General features: G+C 42.5%; 3 protein-coding genes across 3 annotated transcripts; all 3 read right to left on the bottom strand.

Annotated features, from left to right (window-relative positions):
- Nucleotides 1-523: 523 nt before the first annotated feature.
- LOC100841787 (B3 domain-containing protein LOC_Os12g40090) lies at nt 524-2601 on the bottom strand. The gene is made up of 4 exons (XM_014903108.2): nt 2355-2601; nt 1444-1906; nt 1030-1256; nt 524-914 (listed from the first exon to the last, which is right to left on the bottom strand). Exons 1-4 carry the CDS (start codon nt 2481-2483, stop codon nt 609-611), a joined length of 1125 nt encoding a protein of 374 aa, XP_014758594.1. The 5' UTR covers nt 2484-2601; the 3' UTR covers nt 524-608.
- Nucleotides 2602-3971: 1370 nt separating this feature from the next.
- Nucleotides 3972-14166, bottom strand: LOC106865439 (B3 domain-containing protein LOC_Os12g40080). Its single transcript, XM_024463078.1, is given in 14 exon segments — nt 3972-4541; nt 4671-5758; nt 5876-6102; nt 6297-6783; nt 7217-7418; nt 8389-8636; nt 8765-8925; nt 9187-9463; nt 9505-9517; nt 9603-9825; nt 9901-10324; nt 11106-11235; nt 11606-11762; nt 12038-14166. Coding segments are annotated over 11 exon segments (2682 nt in total). The 5' UTR covers nt 11223-11235; nt 11606-11762; nt 12038-14166; the 3' UTR covers nt 3972-4541; nt 4671-5455.
- A 172-nt stretch (nt 14167-14338) lies between these two features.
- Nucleotides 14339-18178, bottom strand: LOC100827722. The gene has a single exon (XM_003578038.4). It carries the CDS (start codon nt 17338-17340, stop codon nt 14605-14607), a length of 2736 nt encoding a protein of 911 aa, XP_003578086.2. The 5' UTR covers nt 17341-18178; the 3' UTR covers nt 14339-14604.
- Between the last annotated feature and the right edge of the window lie 1949 nt (nt 18179-20127).

The following is a 20127-nucleotide window of genomic DNA, read 5'->3' as shown; positions in this document are numbered from 1 at the left end:
CTATACATCTACAGTCCAACACACGCGCGCATACATTTACCTAGGGATGAGAGGCATCAGGAGCGCATCAACCCCTTCCGGAGTGACATACCCGATGTAGGTTGAGAGGAGAAGAATTTGTCTGGGGATACGTGGATCCAGGCCAACTAGCATGAGAGCAACATTGCTCAGGCCTGCGGCTCGTGTGGCTCTTCCAGACGCCACAAGAGCAGCCACTTCATGCTCGAATATCGAGAGTTGTCACCGTAAGTCGGGACGATAAATGAATCGGCAGAGAGATCTGGCTAAATATCTTGATGCCTCGTGGTTGCCTCGCATGGATCCGGGTGCGGCCTAATTTCCGGCATGCCCCGGTTAAACCTGATCAGAGATCATGGTTGGGGGGTGATTGGATCCGGTTCAGCAAAATTAGGAGGTAATTTTATACACAAGAAAAACATTTGGGGAAATTTGTCCCAAAGCTGTTAGTTTGAGGGGTTAAACGGAGCCATTCACAAACATTCATTCACTAGTCCCATTTCAGTTCTTCAGTGCTAGTACATACTTGAACACCTGCATTGCATATTACACACCAAAATGTAGAAAAAGATGAAGATTGCTGCAGGAACTTAACCCACTGCAACAAACCTGCCGTCGGCCTTCCTCCTCCTGGCAACATGGACAGCGATAATCGTCATTGCTGTCTTCTTCATCTTCTTCCTCCTCGCGCATATGATAAGCTCGAAGACGCAGACATCACCCTCTCGCAACCTGTTGTCGCAGACAAACTTGGCCCAGGATTTGCCCTTGAAGCCTATACTGGTGCTCCACTGGTAGTACCTGACATGCCACCTCTCTTCTCTGGCCGGCCTGACGAGCAGGATGTCATGTGACTTCCTCTGAAGATGGTCAGCAGCAAATTCCATGGGGATGATCTGCACAAGGGGCAATGGTGTTGGAAAATCCAAATGTGTCAACCAGTCTAAACAGAAAATCTTGTGCAAATGCAAGTGCCTAATAAGATTGCTTTTTATCAGTCTAAAAACTGACCAGGAATTTGCTTTTGCCTTGCACGCTGCTCGTCTGCAGAACCGTCATGAAAGCCGGGTTGTCTGGTTGGATCGAAGCCAGCCCGGTTATCTCTCTCTTTTCGGTGTCGAGTAGCCGTTTCGCAGATCTCGAGTAGTAGGGTTCATGATCACTCTCATCTTCCTCACTTGTCTCGTGCTTAACATCATCGTAGCTGCTACTGTTTGGTGATTCAGAAAGCTCTGTCCCTGTAGAGAAAAATCAGTGTTGTGTGTGCATTGGAACTGACCAAGAAAATACATTAACTAAGTTGATGATGCATAGTTACAGATGTATGTCTTGTTAGCTAACTACACAAAGTTCTCAAAAGAGGGATATATTATATCTCATATCACTTATTAGACGTGTCGCAGAACAATTTGTAGTTTTACTTACTTGGTTTAGTCTTGGCACTGAATTTCTTTGAAGTAGAGGCCTTGTTGTGAGGGGAATCAACCAACAGAGATGGCACACTCTCACTATCATCTTCATCAGAGTCATTATCATCACTGTCATCAGAATCATCAATCAGAGAGTATTGCTCAACCTGTTGACCACCAAGATCATCGAAATGTTTTCGCATTTTGCCGGAAAAGAGTGAAGACAGTTTCTCGCAGCCACTAGCATCGAAGATCAAGACATCAAAGGATGAGTTGCCGGTGAATGTAAAGAGCAGGAGGTCATTCTCCTGCAGTTCATGAGCCTTGGCAAAATCTCCCCATCCTGACCTGAAGAACAGATCATTTGAAACCTTGGTGACACCCACATGCCATGTCTCGCCGCTCTGCGCCTTTAGGTCAAACCCCTCCACGATCTGCATCTGCCTGATGAAATTGCTCGCGAACTTGTCCGGTATGCTCTAAGATAAGAGGACAGAAAATTGGCATGTATTATTCACATGGTTTAGTTTCAGAGGATCGATGATGATGTATGTTAGTTTTACAGTCCTTGTAAGACCCTTTTTTTTGGCTCTGATGCATTAACAGATAAGCCTTCTAAGACTTGTTTATGCTTTGTAGAAAGTCAGGTTTAATCTCTTCTCAAAAATTAAAATAAATTAAAGTTGCAGATTCACAGTATCATATCTTAGGTATTGTTTCCAATATTCAGTTTGGCAGCAAATGTATTCTAGAAAAAAAAAGTTTAGCAGCAAAATGTTCATAAAAAAACAAGCAAATCTAATCCTAGTATTAAAAAAACCCACCTATTTCTTACTTGAAAATAAGAACAAAATAAAACTAGTAAAACCCCTCAACATCATCAGAGCAGAAGATTCAATCCACTAGGCAGGGTATTCAGATACTTACAATGCTCTGCTCAAAATCTCCTGACATGAGCTTGAAGAACCTCATCTTCCTTCCATCCATGTGCTCCCAGTAGAAATGCTCTTGCCACTCCCTGCACCTCTCACACCTTCCCTTCCCTTCCTCATCCATCAGCTGTCATTTAACATTGTCAGTCACTGCAGAAAAAATTGCAAAGTCCATAGATAGATAGAGAGAGTTCTTGCCTTGCTCTTCATGCCTAATCTGATAAGTGAGAGAGAGAGCAGTTACCTGCTACTTAAATTGAACTCACCTAGAAATTAAGCCCAGAAAAGACTGGTGGACCTGGTGCTCACGGACCCTGCCCACTGACAGGTGGGGTCACCATTGCAGATGCATTAGGATCTTGTGCTGCGTTTGCCTTATCTTGGGGAGAGGAAAAGTTGGCAGTAAATGGAGTGAACAGTGGACATGATTTTTTTGAGAACACAGTGGACAGGATTTAGTTCCTTCCATTAGCTTGTAAACTCTGCACATCCAGTCCTTTCATTCAATAACTTATACATGACGTCAGGAACTTGGATGATGATGAACTAGGTGATTTCCTGTTTGCACATCTGGACATGATGTTTGAAAGAAATGATAATAATATGATCAAATGCAAAATAAATATGAATACCATATGGCCAAACGACTTTATCATCCATAACACATATGCAACAAAAGTAATTTTGATGTATATGAACATTAATAACTTTGAGGAAATGAAAACAGAAGTTTCAAGAACTTGAATATCCGAAGTTCTTAGAAAGACAACATACATATAAATAAAATATGGGTGCTTGGTGAAATACTTATACAAAACGTGAAGGTGAAAAGATTTAGGAGCTCAAATTTTGAATCGTCAAAGGGGCCACCAAAATGAATTCCTAGTGAGGTTGCAATATATGATGTGGATGGTGATGTGGACATTTTGCATGCGCATAATGTGGATTAATGGGAACCGACTTGATGTGATCACTTTGCATGTTGTGCTTAATGCGAATCAACTTAATGATGTGTACACTTTTCATTATGAGCTTGCAAACATTAAATGATGAATTAACTTTATAGAGATTATAGATTATCATCAGACAAGCATACAATAAACTCAGTGCAAGCTCAGCTAATTGTTCACTAGTTAGAATGATTAGATAGAATAAGGTTCCAAAAGTATCCTGAACTTTAGGAGATTGGAAAAATCAACTTAATGATGTGGACACTTTTCATTATGAGCTTGCAAACATTAAATGATTCTTGGCGAGGATTAACTTTATAGAGATTATAGATTATCATCAAACAAGCATACAATAAACTCGGTGCAATCTCAGCTAATTGTTTACTAGTTAAAAATGATTAGATAGAATAAGGTTCCAAAAATATCCAGAACTTTTGGAGATTGGAAAAATGAAACAAAAAACACAACAATACTTGGTGAAACATGGATACCAGGTATTTTTATCTCTCTCTCTCTCTCTCTCTCTCAAACAACTATGAATTTGAAGTTGAAATTTTGTGTGGACCTAGAACATGTCTTTCTCAGATTTCAGACACTACAATATCATGGAATTAGCACATTTGGTGCATTTTCACTGGATATGCCCTAGTCAATAGTAAAAATAACTTTAACTTATCCTGATATTCAAATTCAAGACTTAAGACATTTTTATCTTCTACTCAAAAGTCAAAACATTTAGTGCTCATAATTCTCCTAAACAAACTAACCAGAAGCAACAGCATATCCAGGTAATGTTCTTGAGAGTACATCACATCCAGGTGATTTGGTGGGCTGGAAACACCTGCAAGCCTCTCTAGTGAGTCAGAAAGGACATGATCATGAGAAGTTCGAACACAAAAGGCACTGCCAGTACTAGATTTCCTTATTACAAAAGCATAGGTGCAAAAGGCAGCAACGGCAATCAACAATACTCTTCTTTCCGGATGATATGGACCATATCATCCAAAGCTTCTTCCTGTTTTTCATCCGCTCGAAGAGGCAGATATCGCCTACTCTTAGTTTGTTTTCAGCGGTGAATCGCCTCCAGTCTCCAACCAGCGAAACACTTGTTATCCAAGATCTTGTAAGTATGTAGCTTTCCATCAAGTTCTCTCCCCTGTCCGATGAAGCCTCGTAGTTTGGCTCTCAGCGTCAGCGGGGAGATAATCTCTGTCATAATCCAAACTGAAGGACTGGTTGCATAGGAGGAAAATGTAAGATACTGCACTGAAAATAGAAGGAACAAATTGTAGCAATCCAAGTAGAGATTCACAGCTCTATACTTTTATGTTTATTGACATCCAAAACAAAAGCAATCTCACCAGAATACATGTGCTGCTGTCATGGATGTTGGTTTTCAGCATGATGGACACGAAAATCGGGATTCCAGACTTAATAGCTTCTACTTTCTCATATACTTTAGTCTTCATCAGACCTTCCAGAGTGGTGAATCGTGTGAACCTCACATTACCTTTAGGCCTAAACCTGTTGGCAGAAGGAGTAAATCCTGCAGAGAAGCTCCAAGAATGAAGCCATCAAACTAACAGTATATTCAAAACATAACATGTATAATCTGGTGACTTTGGTACATAAAAATGTGCATAACCTATTGACAAAATTTTATCGGCTTATACACAAGTCAACCAGAACCACCTGGAAAACCAATTGAGGTCTGTAAACTGAACTGTTTCGTAGTTCAGGGTCCCTCGCATTTTACCGTTCAAAGTTGAAAAGCGAATTTTCGCTGAAATAAAGTTTATACCATATTTTATTTTACTGTACATGCAAATAAAAGTACGGTTGCCCCAGCCACAGGAATGCATGAGAAGCAAATTAAAGCAATAGCTCACCATTGTTAACACCCACAAGCTTCAACTGAACCTACAAACCTAATTTCAGAGCAGTTTACAAAAGCAGATTACAGCAGCCTCTCCCCATTGCACTTATCAGGAAAGCGCAGGCCTGCACTGCATATTAGCTTACACATAAACATTCGCTTAGCAGTTAGCATTCAGAAACATTCAGTTCTCCAAACATACTTGCACACCTGCACTGCATATTACATACCAAAAAGTAGAACAAGATGAAGATTGGTGCACGACCTTCATTAGCCCACTGCAACAAACCGGCTGTCGGCCTTCCTCCTCCTGGCAACATGGACGACCATCATCGCCATCGCCGCCTTCTTCGTCTTCCTTCTCGCGCATTTGATCAGCTCAAAGACACAGACGTCGCCTTCATGCAGTCTGTTGTCGCGGACGAACTTGGCCCAGGGCTGACACTTGAAGCCTCTGCTGGAGCTCCCCTGGTAATGCCTGACATACCACTTATCTTCTCTGCCCGGCCTGATGAGCAGGACGTCATGTGACTTCCTCTGAAGATGGTCAGCAGCAAATTCAATGGGGATGATCTGGACAAGAAGCAATATCCAATGGTGTTGGAAAATCCAAATGTTGGATCAGTCTAAACAGAAATTTTGTACAAATGCAAGTATGTAAGATCACTCTTTATCGGTCTAAAAACTGACCAGGAATTTGTGTTTGCCTTGCACGTTGCTCGTCTGCAGAACCGTCATGAAAGCCGGGTTGTCCGGTTGGATCAAAGCAAGACCGATTATCTCTCTCTTTTCGGTGTCGAGTAGCCGTTTCGCAGACCTCGAGTAGTAGGGTTCATGATCACTCTCATCTCCGTCGCTTGTCTCATGCTTAACATCATCACAACTGCTACTGGTTGGTGATTGAGAAGGCTCTTTCCCTGTGGAGAAAAAACACTGTGTAGTGTCAACATTGAAACTGACCAAGAAAGTACATTAATTAATTTGATGATGCATAATTTCATAGTTAAAGATTTATGCCTTAGCTAACTACACAAAGTTCTGAAGAGAGGGATATATAAGATCTCATATCACTTATTAGCCGTGTCGCAGAAAAATTTGTAGTTTTACTTACTTGGTTTAGTCTTCGCACTGAATTTCTTTGAAGTAGAGGACTTCTTGTGAGAGGACTCAACCGACAGAGACGGCAAACTCTCACTATCATCTTCACCAGAGTCATTATCATCATTGTCATCAGAGTCATTATCATCATTGTCATCACAGTCATCAATCAGAGAGTGTTGCTCAACGTGTTGACCACCAAGATCATCGAAATGTTCTCGCATTTTGCCGGAAAAGAGTGAAGACAGTTTCTCGCAGCCGCTAGCATCGAAGATCAAGACTTCAAAGGAGGAGTTGCCGGTGAATGTAAAGAGCACCAGGTCATTCTCCTGCAGTTCATGAGCCTTGGCGAAATCTCTCCATCCTAGCCTGAAGAACAGCTCATTGGCAACCTTGGTGACACCCACATGCCATGTCTCGCCGCTCGGCGCCTTCAGGTCAAACCCCTCCACGATCTGCATCTGCCTGATGAATTTGCTCGCAACCTTCTCTGGTATGCTCTAAGATAGAGAACAGAAAATTGGCATGTATCGTTCACATGGTTTAGTTTCAGAGGATCGATGATGATGTATGTTAGTTTTACAGTCCTTGTAAGACCCTTCTTTTTCTTTTTCTTTTTCTCTGATGCATTAACAGATAAGCCTTGTAAGACTTGCGTATGCTTTTTCTAGAAAGTCAGATTTAATCCCTTCTCAAAAAGTAAAATAAATAACAGTTAGAGATTCACAAAGGAAAGTATCATATCTTTGGTGTTGTTTCCATTATTCAGTTTTGCAGCAAAAAGTTCATACAGAAACAAACAAACCTAATCCTAGTTTAAAATAACCACCTATTTCGTGCTTGAAAATAAGAACAAAAATAAAGCTAGTACAAGCTCCCCACATCATCAGAGCAGAGGATTCAATCCACTAGGCAGGGTTTTCAGATACTTACAATGTGCTGCTCAAAATCTCCTGTCATGAGCTTGAAGAACCTCATCTTGCTCACATCCATGTGCTCCCAGTAGAAGTGCTCTTGCCACTCCTTGCACCTCTCACACCTTCCCTTCCCTTCCTCATCCATTATCTGTCATTTAACGTCAGTCACTGCAGAAAGTTGTTGCAAACTCCACACATACACCGAGAGAGAGTGGGAGCTCTTGCCCTGCTCTTCATGCCTACTCTGATAAGTTTGCGAGTGAGAGAGCGAGCAGTTACCTCCTACTTAAATTGACCTCACCTAGAAATACAGCTCAGAAGAGACTAGTGGACCTGGTGTTCATAGGCCCTGCCCACTGGCAGGTGGGGTCACCATTGCAGATGCATTATGATCTTGTGCATAGCGTTTGCCTTCTCGTCTTGGGGAGAGGAAAAGTTGGCAGCAAGTGAAGTGAAGAGGATTCAACTCCTTCCATTGGCTTGCAAACTCCGAACATCCAGTCCTTTCATGTAATAACTATACATGATGTCAGTACTAACTCAGAAGATGAATAATTGTCAAGGTACAAGCATAAAATATACTCAGCCAATTGTTTCCTAGTTGGAAATGATTAGATCCAAAAAGGTTCCAAAAACATCCTGAACAACTTTGGGAGGTTGCAATAAAAAATACTTTGTGAAAATGAATGCCAAGTATTTTTATTTTTCTCTTTTTTTTCTCTCTTGCAAAGAACTTTGAATTTGAAGTTGAAGTTGTGTGGACGTAGAACTTTGGGAGAAATTTGGCCTTCTCAAATTCTGACAACACAATTTCATGTATTTGGTACGTTTGGTGCATTTTTCATTGGATATGCCCATAGTCAATAATAGAATTAACTCACCTGAACCCTGATATACAAATCCAAGTCTGACGACATTTTTATCTTCTACTCAAAAGTCTAAACATTTACTGCTCATAATTCTCTTGAACAAAAAAACCTGAAGCAACAGCATATCCAGTTAACATAGGTTCTTGAGAGTACATGGCATCAAGATCCAGGTGATTTGATGAGGCAGGAAACATCTGTAACCTCTCTAGTAAGGATGGATATGATCATGGGAAGTTCTAACAGAAAAGGCACTGCCAAAACTACATTTCCCTATTACAAAAGCATAGGTGCAAAAGGCAGCAATGCCAATCAACAATACTCTTCTTTCCGGATGATATGGACCATCATCCGAAGCTTCTTCCTGTTTTCCATCCGCTCAAAGAGGCAGATATCACCTAGTCTCAGTTTGTTTTCAATGGTGAATCGCCTCCAGCCTCCAGCCAACCAACACCTGTTACTTATGATCTTGTATGTAGCTTTCCATGGTTTGCTCTCCCCTGGCCGATGAAGCCTTATTATTGGGCCCGCAGCGAGGAGATCATCTCTGGCATAATCCATACTGAAGGACTCGTTGCATATGAGAAAAATGTAAGATACTGCAATGAAAATATAAGCAAAGGAACAAATTGAAGCGATCCAAGGAGAGATTCACTGTTCTATATGTTTTCTGACTCCCAAAACAATAGCAATCTCACCAGAATAGATGTCCTGCCGCCATCTATATTGGTTTTCAGCATGATGGACACGAAAATCGGGATTCCAGACTCAATAGCTTCTACTTTCTCATATACTTCAGTCTTCATCAGACCTTCCAAAGTGGTGAATCGTGTGAACCTCACATTATCTTCAGGCCTAACTGTTGGCGGAAGGAGCAAATCCTGCAGAGATGCTCCAATAATGAAACAAGCAAACTAACAGGATATTCAAAAGTCAAAACAGAACCATGTATATTTCGGTGCAGAAAGGCAACGTTGCAGATGTAAGTAAGTTGACACCTCAAAAAAATTAGCTGATTTATGTGACAGTCTGCTGGATTCACTGCTGAAGTACTTTTCTAGTTCCTACTGTGGCTGGGGCTACATCTAAAGGTGACTCGTTAGACTGCATGCACATATGCAGGTTTTACCCGGTGGATGATAAAAGCCTTCTTTAAGCACATGAACTGCCATTGTGAAACTTCTCTGGCTCTTTAAGACTTCAAACGCGCAAGTATCACCTTCTTGTAACTCATTGTCCTCAACAAATCCGAACCAACCAGCAGAAAGGATGTAGGTATCATCTGTCTTGATCTCAAAATGAACACCCAATGTCTTGCTATGGTTGGCATGACAAAGTGTGATGATTTCATCTTAGTATGGAAGAAGGTATTTCCTAGCGTAATCCTTGCATATTACCTAATAAAAATGATCTAGCAGTTAGGTATAGAGAGTTCAACAAAGCTACAGGTGCTAACAAGTGAATCTGAACACTGAACAGCAAAAGCAAGATAGTATATTACTATAGCTAATAATATAATGCAAGCAATGAAACTGCCAACGTACCAGAAATCCATCAACGAGACTGGTTCTGTCCATGGTCTTGACGTACAGTGGAATCTCAGACTTGTTTTTCTGCTCGAGTTCGTCGATTTCCGCCTTATGTGCCTTAGTAAGGTTGCAGCCTATTGCCAAGACATAGCAAGACCTGGTGGTCGTCCGAAGTTCATCTGAATCCATGGGGTCTTGACTGCCTTTAGAAGGTGGGGTATCTTTTTCAGCTGCACAATGAACGATGTTAATCATGATATTTGAGCACACTATAATGGAACTAGGAGACATATATGTCTATTTACTTGGTTTTCGTATAGGAGATCCTGCTGGATTCGTCTTCGAAGTTTTACAACTGTTGCTGCAACTACCATTGTGACGTGTTGCTAACTTTTCATCCCCCGGTGACCGCATTGGACTATCATGAGGTATGCTTCGTTTTTGGAGACAAGGATTGCAGTTCATAACAACGCAGGATGATTCTTTCTCACAAGCACTCAGATCATAGATCTCAACTTTGAAGTGGGAGTCCCCACTGTATCTGAACCTCAACAAGTCACCCTCTTCAAGTTCATAAACACTTGCAAATATTTCCCATCCAGATCGAAGGACTAGATTATTCTGTTCCTTGGCAACACGGACAGTGTGTGTGTTACCATCTGGGGTTTCTAGTTTGACTAATTCAGGGATATGTCCGCCAACACTGCGCACAAACTTCTCTGGTATATTCTGCAGGAATGAACTAATTAGATGTGATGTACATACGAAGGCAGTAGTCACAGACATGATAGGAGGAAAAGGGGGTAATTTGCAGTAACATGGAGCATGTCATGAAATTAAAACATAATAGCTGCAGTGATTTTCTGGATCAGAGACCATCTCACGGGTACTTTATTAATAAAGAACTCGACCAGCAGGCATAGCACTGGTGACAATTTTAATAAGACAGACATGAGCACACCCCACAGGGGACAGGTCTTGAACACTAGTGGGCTGGGTGCGCATCTGCGCCTCTAGCCAACCAAGAGACGGTTGGTTATTACTTTAGTAAGTAAATAAGTAAGGTTCTATTGTTATACACTTGACTTTAGTAAGTAAATAAGTAAGGTTCTATAGTTATACACTTGTCTGTAATTAACCAGGTAGGTACTGCTAAATTTACCTGGAAGCCAAGAGAAAAAAAATGTTATCTCCTCGATGCATATATAAATTTCATTACTTGCACATGCTTTGTGTATTTGTTTGGGTCCTGACTCCATGTCAATGGGATATTGACCTATCCTCAAATTTTCCTATTACTTTTAGAGATCAAGCAAAGATTTCCAGGCGTGTGTTCTCAAAAAGGGGAAGAGAATTGATACTGGACTCCTAACTTCAGTATTGAGATCGATAAATCATCACAATGCCAGCCCATGATGTAAGGTGTCTACTTACTCAACAAACTAATAAACTATTAGAACATATATCTTTGTGCTTGTGCACAAGAAGAGCCTAGTCGAGAAGATCTTGCCACTCCATTTCTGAAATCACTAATCATAATCTTGAAGAAACGCTTTTTCCGATTATTCATGTGGTGCCAATATTGATGTGCAATGTACTCCTTGCATTCTTGGCAAGACTTGTCCATCCCGTGATCGCTCCTACAATGTTAATTGAGATTAAGTTACTCAAGAGGAATGTCCAATCCACAACAGGCAGGCAGGCTAGTATATGGGAAGTAACCTTAAGACTTCAGTATATTTTTTCAATGGGTTAATACGGTGCAACAAATGAATTACAACCCTCACCAACAAAAATGAATTACAAAATTTTGCTTGTGGACTACAAAAGTTGACTCCTCAGAGAAATTTTAGGCATTTCAAAGTCACTAGTTTCATGTCTTCTCATGTTAACATGAAGAACATGAATGTTTAGAATTGGAAATCATGTATACCAAGATTAAGTTATACACGCACCCAGTGCAGTCCACACAGATGATCAATAGATCTAGAAAGAGAAGAGACTTCTTACTTTTGCCAAATGTCAAGAAGCTCTACAAGACAATGCTTCTGCAGAGAAGCAGCCTCAGCAATGCTGATGCCCAAGCCTCAGTTACAGATAGATATAGGGGCGCCACTTGAGATGAACTAAACACCAAACTCCCTACAAAGAGCCTTGTCCTGGCATCCTGTGTATTTGAAGAAGAAACATCAGTTAAAAGTTTATCCAGGCAGATGCAGATGAAATCATGACCTAATTACTATTCATAGCTTTTGACTTTTGAGCACCAAAAGCTGCAGAATCTACTGACATGTGCTAGTATCATTCCCTACTTTTAGTAAGTCTAAGGAGATAAGGAAGAACAGCAATATCTAGAGTGTTGCATGAGATTTTGTCAGTATTTTGTGGTGCAGCACATATCCGAACAGCAGAAACAACAAGAAGATCAAAGCAAGAGATTACCTGGATATTTTCCCAAGGACACAAGTTGCACGACCTCAGAGAGAGATTCTTCTCAACAGCGTAAGTGCAAAGGCTGCATATATAATATGGGGGAACCCAAAAGTTGCAAGCTGTGCGGAGGTACCCACATTTAATACTTGAAGATATATAATTATGAGAATTAAGACCCACTGTGCGCAATGGAGGATACCTGATTATTTATGGAGAGGAGAGGAACAGACTTGAACTGAAACTGAATTATTTATGGAGAGGAGAGGAATAGACCCCTCCTGTTAAGTTTTTTTTTTTTGACAACAGCAGGGTAACTGCTATATTCATTGCTCGGAAGGAATGGTACAGAATACCAAAGAAAGCAAAGAATTAAAATGTAGATGGTAAGGATACGCTAGTAATGCACAACGTGTTTAGCCACAACTCAATAACTGACGCCCTAAAATCTACCCAACGTGACCATGAAGTGAGGGGAGGCAGCCTAGAACCAGGGTGATATGCAGACTGTGTCATGGGTTCCAACACAAAGAAGTTATCTTCTGAACATGGCTAATGATGACACTGGCACTCCACTGCTTCGGTATCCTTGGGAAGATTCTCTTTACTCTGGCTGTCAAACTGAGTGAACAGGATAGGGAATTCTTCCATACTACACATCAAGTACTTTCTAGTTCAATAAAAGTATAAAACTAAACAAGTCTACATATGCGGTATAAATAGCAAAAAAAATATCATGTAGTCTAAAAAGTTTGTTCTCTTTTATAATCCAATTGCTGCATCACCGGACTCTGTTCTTGAGTTAGATAGCTTCACCATCCTTAAGTTGGCACAAGGACAAAGTTGAGATTAAACCGTGCTGCTTTTGAGTTCATCCACTTTGAAACCAACCCTTGTACTTCTCAAATCGGTACAATTTGCAACATTTGTCTAAGTTCTTTTGGTGATGGGCATAAATATGATGTTGCTGCTGACATGAGACAAAAGCAGCAATAGTAGGGACAACAAGTCAAATACTCCCTCCGACCCATATTACTTGTCCCAGATTTAATACAAAATTGTACCAAATCAGTGACAAGTAATTCCGACCGGAGGTAGTATGATGTTTGCTGTATTAAATACAAAATGGTGTAAGGTTGCTGAATCACTTTAGAGGCTGATGAGTGGTGTATCAGAATTTACTATCTTCTACATTTAGAACATATAAAATGGCACACATTTCACCATTTTTAGTTTTGTACTGAGAAAGAAAATTCATGAAATCATCATATTAAGCATCTAAAGTAACAACACGCATGAATACATGACCAATTATTGGACTTGTATTGAAACTGAACATTGACAAGACATAACACAAGACAGGATTGTGACTTGCGGTGAGTTCCCAATTTAGTTTACCAGCATAAAGAACCGTAACACATACTCACATAGTATCTCATGATATTGTAGAGTGGATCTATGATGGGAGCCCCAGATTTTGTTTACTGGTGACTGGGGAATTTCAGAAGTTATACACAAAGTAAATTGCACCATGAAAATCACAGCTGCCTACTTACCCAGCTCGACAAAAGAAATGCACAAAATACATCTGAATTGGATGTTCCTAACTGTGGTTTGCTGGTACAAAAGCAACAATTATATTAATGGTTATACAGGTCCCAATCCATGTGAGAAGGATCAGGCAAGAATATAAGACCATATTAATGTTGCATTATGACCCAATGCTAGGACAGGTAAATACTTACAGATTGCATCAAACGAAGAAGCTAGGTGCTCTACTGGCAAAAAAAAAAAAAGAAGCTAGGTGCTCACAGTAGCAGAAACAGAAATGTGACTGGTTTCTGATGCTTCTTCAGATCAGAAAGTCTCAAGTTGCAGATTATTAGTGATTCTGCCGAAAGCCCGAAACAGCTTAACAAGAACAAGAGGGGGAAAAGGCTGAAATTGTATAATACCATATTGAAACAATATATGATTAGTGTACACCTAAAAAGAAAAACCATGTTACTCACACAAACTTCAAATCCAACTGGATTGTTCTACTTCTAATCTAAAGTTCTAAAAGACATAAACATGTTGAACAGGCTAACAAATGAAATTCAAGGGGAACTGAACAAAAAGATTGCTCCATACACTTCGCAGTTGTGAGTTTACTTCATGAACAAAAAGACTGCTATACAGCAACATTAATAGAATATCGAAGATCAGGAAGAAAAAAAGTGAGTTTAAGCAAGAAACGCAAGAGAAAATGCATCAGAAGGCAATATTAACTGAAGATGTATATTCATCATGAACACATTTCCAACAAGAATGTAACAAAGCACTCAAAACTTTCATTTTCAGTGAGCTGCTTTACAAACAATGTTCAGTGGAAAGGAGCTCTACTGATGAGCTGCTGGTACATATTTGAGCAAACTCTACATGACACAAAAATAAGTCACATGTCGAGGAACTAGGCAAAGAATAAATAAATCTGCTAAATCCACTACCAATTACCCCTCGAAACATAAACGATGGCTCAACAAAAGGAGAAAGGTCACCTTCCTCTCCTTTGCTAGTTGCCAAATGATACATCAAGCTCAAATTTGTCCTTCTGAGTGGTCAGTGGCTATGGCGAGGCGTTCACTTTCCAGAAATGAAGGATCTAGAAACTTGGCAACAAATGCCCACATCTTGTACACATCTTCAAAGTTAGTAAGGAAGCCAAGCGAAGCGGTCACAACCTCAACTCTTAAAGTCACCTTTTTACTGTCTCTCCGGCCATTCTTGTAAAGGGTAGCCTCGGGTATATCTAGTGCTCCATTTGACTGTTTCTGGTTTGGATCTATCTTTATATGACTAAGAAAACCGATGCCGAGAGATATGCAATTTTTCTCAGCAATCTTCTGAACAACTTCTGCATTGATGAAAGTGCCATCACTTTGCTTAAGATTGAAAGCAACAGCTGCTCCCCTTTCGTACTTAATCTTTGGGCCATAAATGTGGACAAGAGGGACCCCATCAACGTCTTTTGAGCCTGGCAGCCTCAGCTGCAACAACGAAGTTACTAGCCAATTGATAAGGTACCTTAGCCTAAGAGTTGTTCTGTTGAGCCCCATCATATCAACATGATCAATGTGCCTACAAACTATCTCTGGCTCCCTCCTGCTCCAGTCCTGAGCATCATCATCATACCCATCACTTATGCAACCATCATCATCACGGAATGGATATCCTGAAGCTTCAGCAGCGTCAGAGGCCCGATGTAGCCTGTCAGCAATCATATTCGCCTCAGTGTTGAATGAAACCCTGCGCCCCATGCTTATACCTCCATCAATCTCTTCAACGCCAAACAGACGACCCCCGGTAAACCTGCTGTTTCCGTCCCTCCCTCCCAGCAGCCGGAATTCTCCTTCAGTCTCCCTTCTTATTGCACTTTCTTTGTGATCCACACCGCCGTTCATAGCATGCCGACATGCAACCTCTTCAACCTCTGGCTCCTCTTGGATTTCACTGACTTGCCTGAAATGATTTCTCCGGCCATTCTCAAGGATTTCTTCATCAGGGTCTTCCCTGAGGCAATCTACATCTTGTGAAACCGATAGTACAGCAGCATCAAAAGAAATCACATTGCCATCATAAAGTGGGCTTCTTGATATCCTCGACGCTAGGTTAGGCGACATCCTCTTGTTATTCTTTCTGCCAGTGAACCAAGAAGATGGTAATGGTGATCCCAGTTTCCCTTTCTTGAACTGACCAGACTTCTCTGATCCCAATGGGCTCTGGCCAACATCAACCCAGAAAGAGTTCTCTGACGAACAGTCCTCACTGAATGCTGGGCTCCTCATGACCTCGCCGACTGATAAGTTCTCTGTTTCTTCAAAAATGGTGCTCGCCCCATCCCTATCCGAGCTACTGTCACGACCAGGGTCACAATCAAATGTCTCTCTGACCTGAGCAGATGTGTAGACGCCCGAAAATGCTGGCAACTGCGACCCATTCCGGACATCAGACACTGGATTTTCATCTTTTGGAGCGCCAGAGTCATCTTCGAGCCCATCAGCTTCCAGTGCATCAAATTCATCGATGGAGTCACTCAGGTACTGTGGGAACACTGGAACAATCTTAACCATCCCAGAGGCATTACAGCCATTCCTCCCTTGCAAGATCCCAATCACCGACTTCTTGATCAGAAGGCAACCAAACCCAGTTGGGTCTGCACCAAACACCCTGTAGAATGAGGTTATAATGAAGTCCGGCCGGAACAGCGAGAGCCCCAGAGAGTCCATGTCCTTGGGACCAAGTGCGCCGGCATCAAGCATAACATGCCAGCCATTCTGCTGCGCCAGTGCCATCCACTGGTAGGAGTACTTGGCGCCAGTCACCCGAGACTGCGCAGGGAAGACGAATAACCCGGCTGCAGCATCCCGCCGCCTTCCCTTCCTCTTTCCCACGATCTCTTTCCGCAGCTCCGTTGAGCAGAGCTTAAGAGTGGGCCAGCGAAACAATGCGGTGCGCGTCTTGGCACCCTTTGCTCGCGCACTCTGCGCCATCCAGTTCACAGACTGGCTCTCATGGTCGAACATGGTGAGCAGCCTCCGATTGCTCTCGAACGGGTAGCACTCAGCAAGCAGCTTGAACGCTGACCCCCGGCTCACCGTGAATACCAGGGCATACTCGCTGGCCGGCACATTCAAGTACTCCAAGATCCGCTCCTTGATGTCGTTCTCGGCGGTGCCAGGCTCGGCACCACCATATAGAGCATGGTTGCTCAGATTGGCATTGAGCTCGGACAATGTGAAGCACGATGAGGAGGAGTCCCAGCTGGAGTCGAAGAGGCCGAAGCCGCAGTAGTCCAGGCAGACCCTGCCTGCGCCGGGAGCATCAAGGTGGGAGTAATGGTCCAGGCGGAGGCGGTCGACGTCAGAGGTGGAGGCGTATTCCGGGTACATGGAGAGGAAGGTGGCTATGGCGTGGGCGAGGAGCGGCAGGTCGGAGGGCGAGCGGAACGGGCCGGCGGCGGCGGCGAGGGCGGTGGCTCGGAGGAAGTCGCGCTGCGCGCGGAGGCGCGCCAGGGAGCGGGACCGGGTCACGGCGGCGTCCGCGTCCGCTCCGGCCTGCGCATCCGGCGGCGGGCAGAGGGAGCCCTCCTCCGACGCGGCGTCGAGCGCGTCGCGCAGCTGCCGGAGGAACGACGACGGGTCGTCACGGCGGCCGTTGCTGCCATGGCCGCCGCCGCCTCCACCGCCCCCACCGCCCCCGCCGCGCCGCCGGTGGTTCTTGGCGAGGAGGATGGCGGCGCAGTGGGAGAGCGGCTTCCACAGGGAGAGATGCATGGGGCCGGGACCTCCCCTGAGTACTCTCGGATCGGCGGCGCTCGCAGCCGGAAAAATCGCAGCTCCTCCTCTGCGGCAGTTTGGATGGATTCAACGAGGCATGGAGCGGAACGGAAAAAATCCCCGGGATTTCTGGGTAGATTTCGGATCAACAAACAACAAAGCGCGGAAAGCCTGCAGCTTCTTGTGGAACGAAAATTTAGATCTCTGGAGGGGGGCAATGGGGATCAGAAGCGCCAGAACCTGAGCACTCCTTGAGAAATTTCTTGTGGATTTGAGGTTGGGGAAAACTGCAGATTTCTTCGAAGCGGAAATGGAGGGGAGGGAGGTTGAAATGAAACGAAATGCAATGACACCCTTCGCCTTTCCCAGCAGAAAGTGGGGGCTTTTGCTTTTGGCAGGATCAAGAACTCAAATTAAAGGGGTGGCAAGGCAAAGAAGGAGAAAGAAAACAGGATGGAAAAAAGAAATCCCAAAGATTTGACTCCGCTTTCTTTGCTTCTGCAGCATCAAGAGCTCTCCTATCAGGAAATGGAAATCCAGCGAGAGCGGTCAGCTCTCAGGAATGGGGATGAGCTGACAAAGCAAGCAGCAGCCTCTGCTCTGCTCAGTTCACTCACTCCAACTCCGGATCCTCCCTCCTCTCACCAAACTCCTTGCAAGCGGTTTCAATGCCACTTAAATGCAATTGCATCACCATGAATAGGAGAGGTTGCATTCATTTCCAGGAACTACTACTAGCAGCCAGCACCAGCAGCACCAACCTTTTTATTTCTTGGTGTTCCTATACTAATCCACTGACTCGCTTTGCAGCCAAAAAGTACTACTGGAGACCACTATTTTAGTGTGGCTGTGGGGTGCTTTAGGGCCATCCACCAGGTAAAAACAAAGTGTTTGGTGCCTTATTGTTGGCTTTAACTGTTATTTTTTTGCCACTGGGGCTCACACAGTGGGCTGTAAAGTAACTCCAGTAGTTGCTGCAAGCAGGGATTGGGCATTGACTTTTTTCCCATTTAAATGCACTGTTATTGGGGCTTTTGTATTGGGTTTGGATATTTATTTATTTTGCAGGTTAAAGCAAAAGGCTTTTGTCTCAATGATTATTTCATTGACTAGTTTTGTGGAGTTGTCTTTATCCACTTGTGCTTTGGGAAAAAATATTTGTATTTCCCTCTTTCCCTTGCAAGATGATTTTTTTAATATAATACTCCCATGTTGTTTTCTATGATAATACATTATTATTACTTTATTGACACCAGATTGACAAGCAAAATTATGACAGGCACCATTGGGAACAAAGTTCTTTCAGAGTTTTAGTTGCAAGATCTGAATGCTGATAAACACTCATACCGAACTTGTTTTGACAACTCCATGTACCTGTATATGATCTTTTTACATCTCAATAGAAGTATTTAGATATTCATTTCTTTCTCTTCTTTGAGAAACACATTGATTTTTTTTTCTTGAATCACTAAACAAAAGTACCCACACTGTTGGTCGTGCACAGAGGATCCGGCCATCCGGGCCCAATGTCAAAACGGCCACGTAAGCCTTGTGAGCTGTCGCAGAAAAGGCCGAAACTTTTTATACTACAGTATTTCATTTGGCATTTTGGCCATGCTGCACTGCACTGCTTTGCTGCCTCTGACCTAGTGACCACCTGTGAATGATAGCAACGGTTCTCTCTGGCTTCATTTGGCCTTCTTCGATCCTCTCCGGTCAACTGTCCAAGGTTTCTTTCATGAAGATTGTGGAAAATGCTATTGCCAATTGCACAAGGTTTTCCATGGATATTATTATTATTATTATCGTCGTTAGGATTTTGTGAAGACCAGCCTCTTTTTTCTTCTAATAGTAATAATAGAACAGCAGCAGTGATTTTCGCAAATCGTCGGTGTTATTGTTTTCATGGAGATTGTGAAAATCTATTGTCAAATCTCAGAAGGTTTATTTTTCAAACGGAGCTAAGCACCTTTTTTTTATCAAGCAGTGGAAGTAACAAGTGTACCAGCAGGAAGTAGAAGATGTACTCACTTCATCCCTAATTTCTTGTCATCATTTTAATTCAAATTTGAATCAAAACAACGACAAGAATTTATGAATGGATGGAGTAGGAAGCAAAATAATAGATTCCACGGAAAATCAGTCCTATCTCGGCCACGATATGAAGCATCACGGCATCACGCTAATTTACGATGTATCATGTTTTTTATCTGGAATGTTTTGTGCTATCCTCCTTCTAAATTTTTTATTGTAGTTCAAAACCAATACTGTTATTATCCCTTCTGAATTCAGATTGCAGTAGGAGTACTGTATTTAAGGACTTATCTTGTCTGCTTAGCCATTTGCCATCCCTACCCCATGCATCTGGTAGGGTAAGCTTCTACTGAATATTGCTTCAATACTGATTGAATGAAGTAACAGTTCCCAGATTTTTATCAACTGCATCATCTTGTTTTGTCTAACGATTGTGGTGACAAAAGCAGGACCACTGGCTGCAAATATGGGGCGTGGACAGGGTACTAAACATAACACTAGAGTCCAGGACACATTGCTGTATGATCTTCAGCATTATTTCCATGCCTTTTCTAGCTACACCAAAGCAAATAAATAATAGATGAAGTGGACCAAAATAAACTGTGTACCGCAGCTGGGTTTTAAAGCTGCAGATCAGATAAGACTTGTTAGGTCAGCTCATGCAGAGCCATGGGCACAGATCTCCTTCCCAGATACCCATGCAGTTATTTATTTATTTTTAAACTGTGCCTAGCAATTCAGAGTAAGATT

The sequence above is a fragment of the Brachypodium distachyon genome, chromosome 4 (genome assembly GCF_000005505.3).
Source record: "Brachypodium distachyon strain Bd21 chromosome 4, Brachypodium_distachyon_v3.0, whole genome shotgun sequence".
NCBI classification, from domain to species: Eukaryota; Viridiplantae; Streptophyta; class Magnoliopsida; order Poales; family Poaceae; genus Brachypodium; species Brachypodium distachyon.
The sequence above is the reverse complement of the archived record's forward strand: the minus strand, read 5'-3'. Positions and strand labels throughout refer to the sequence as shown.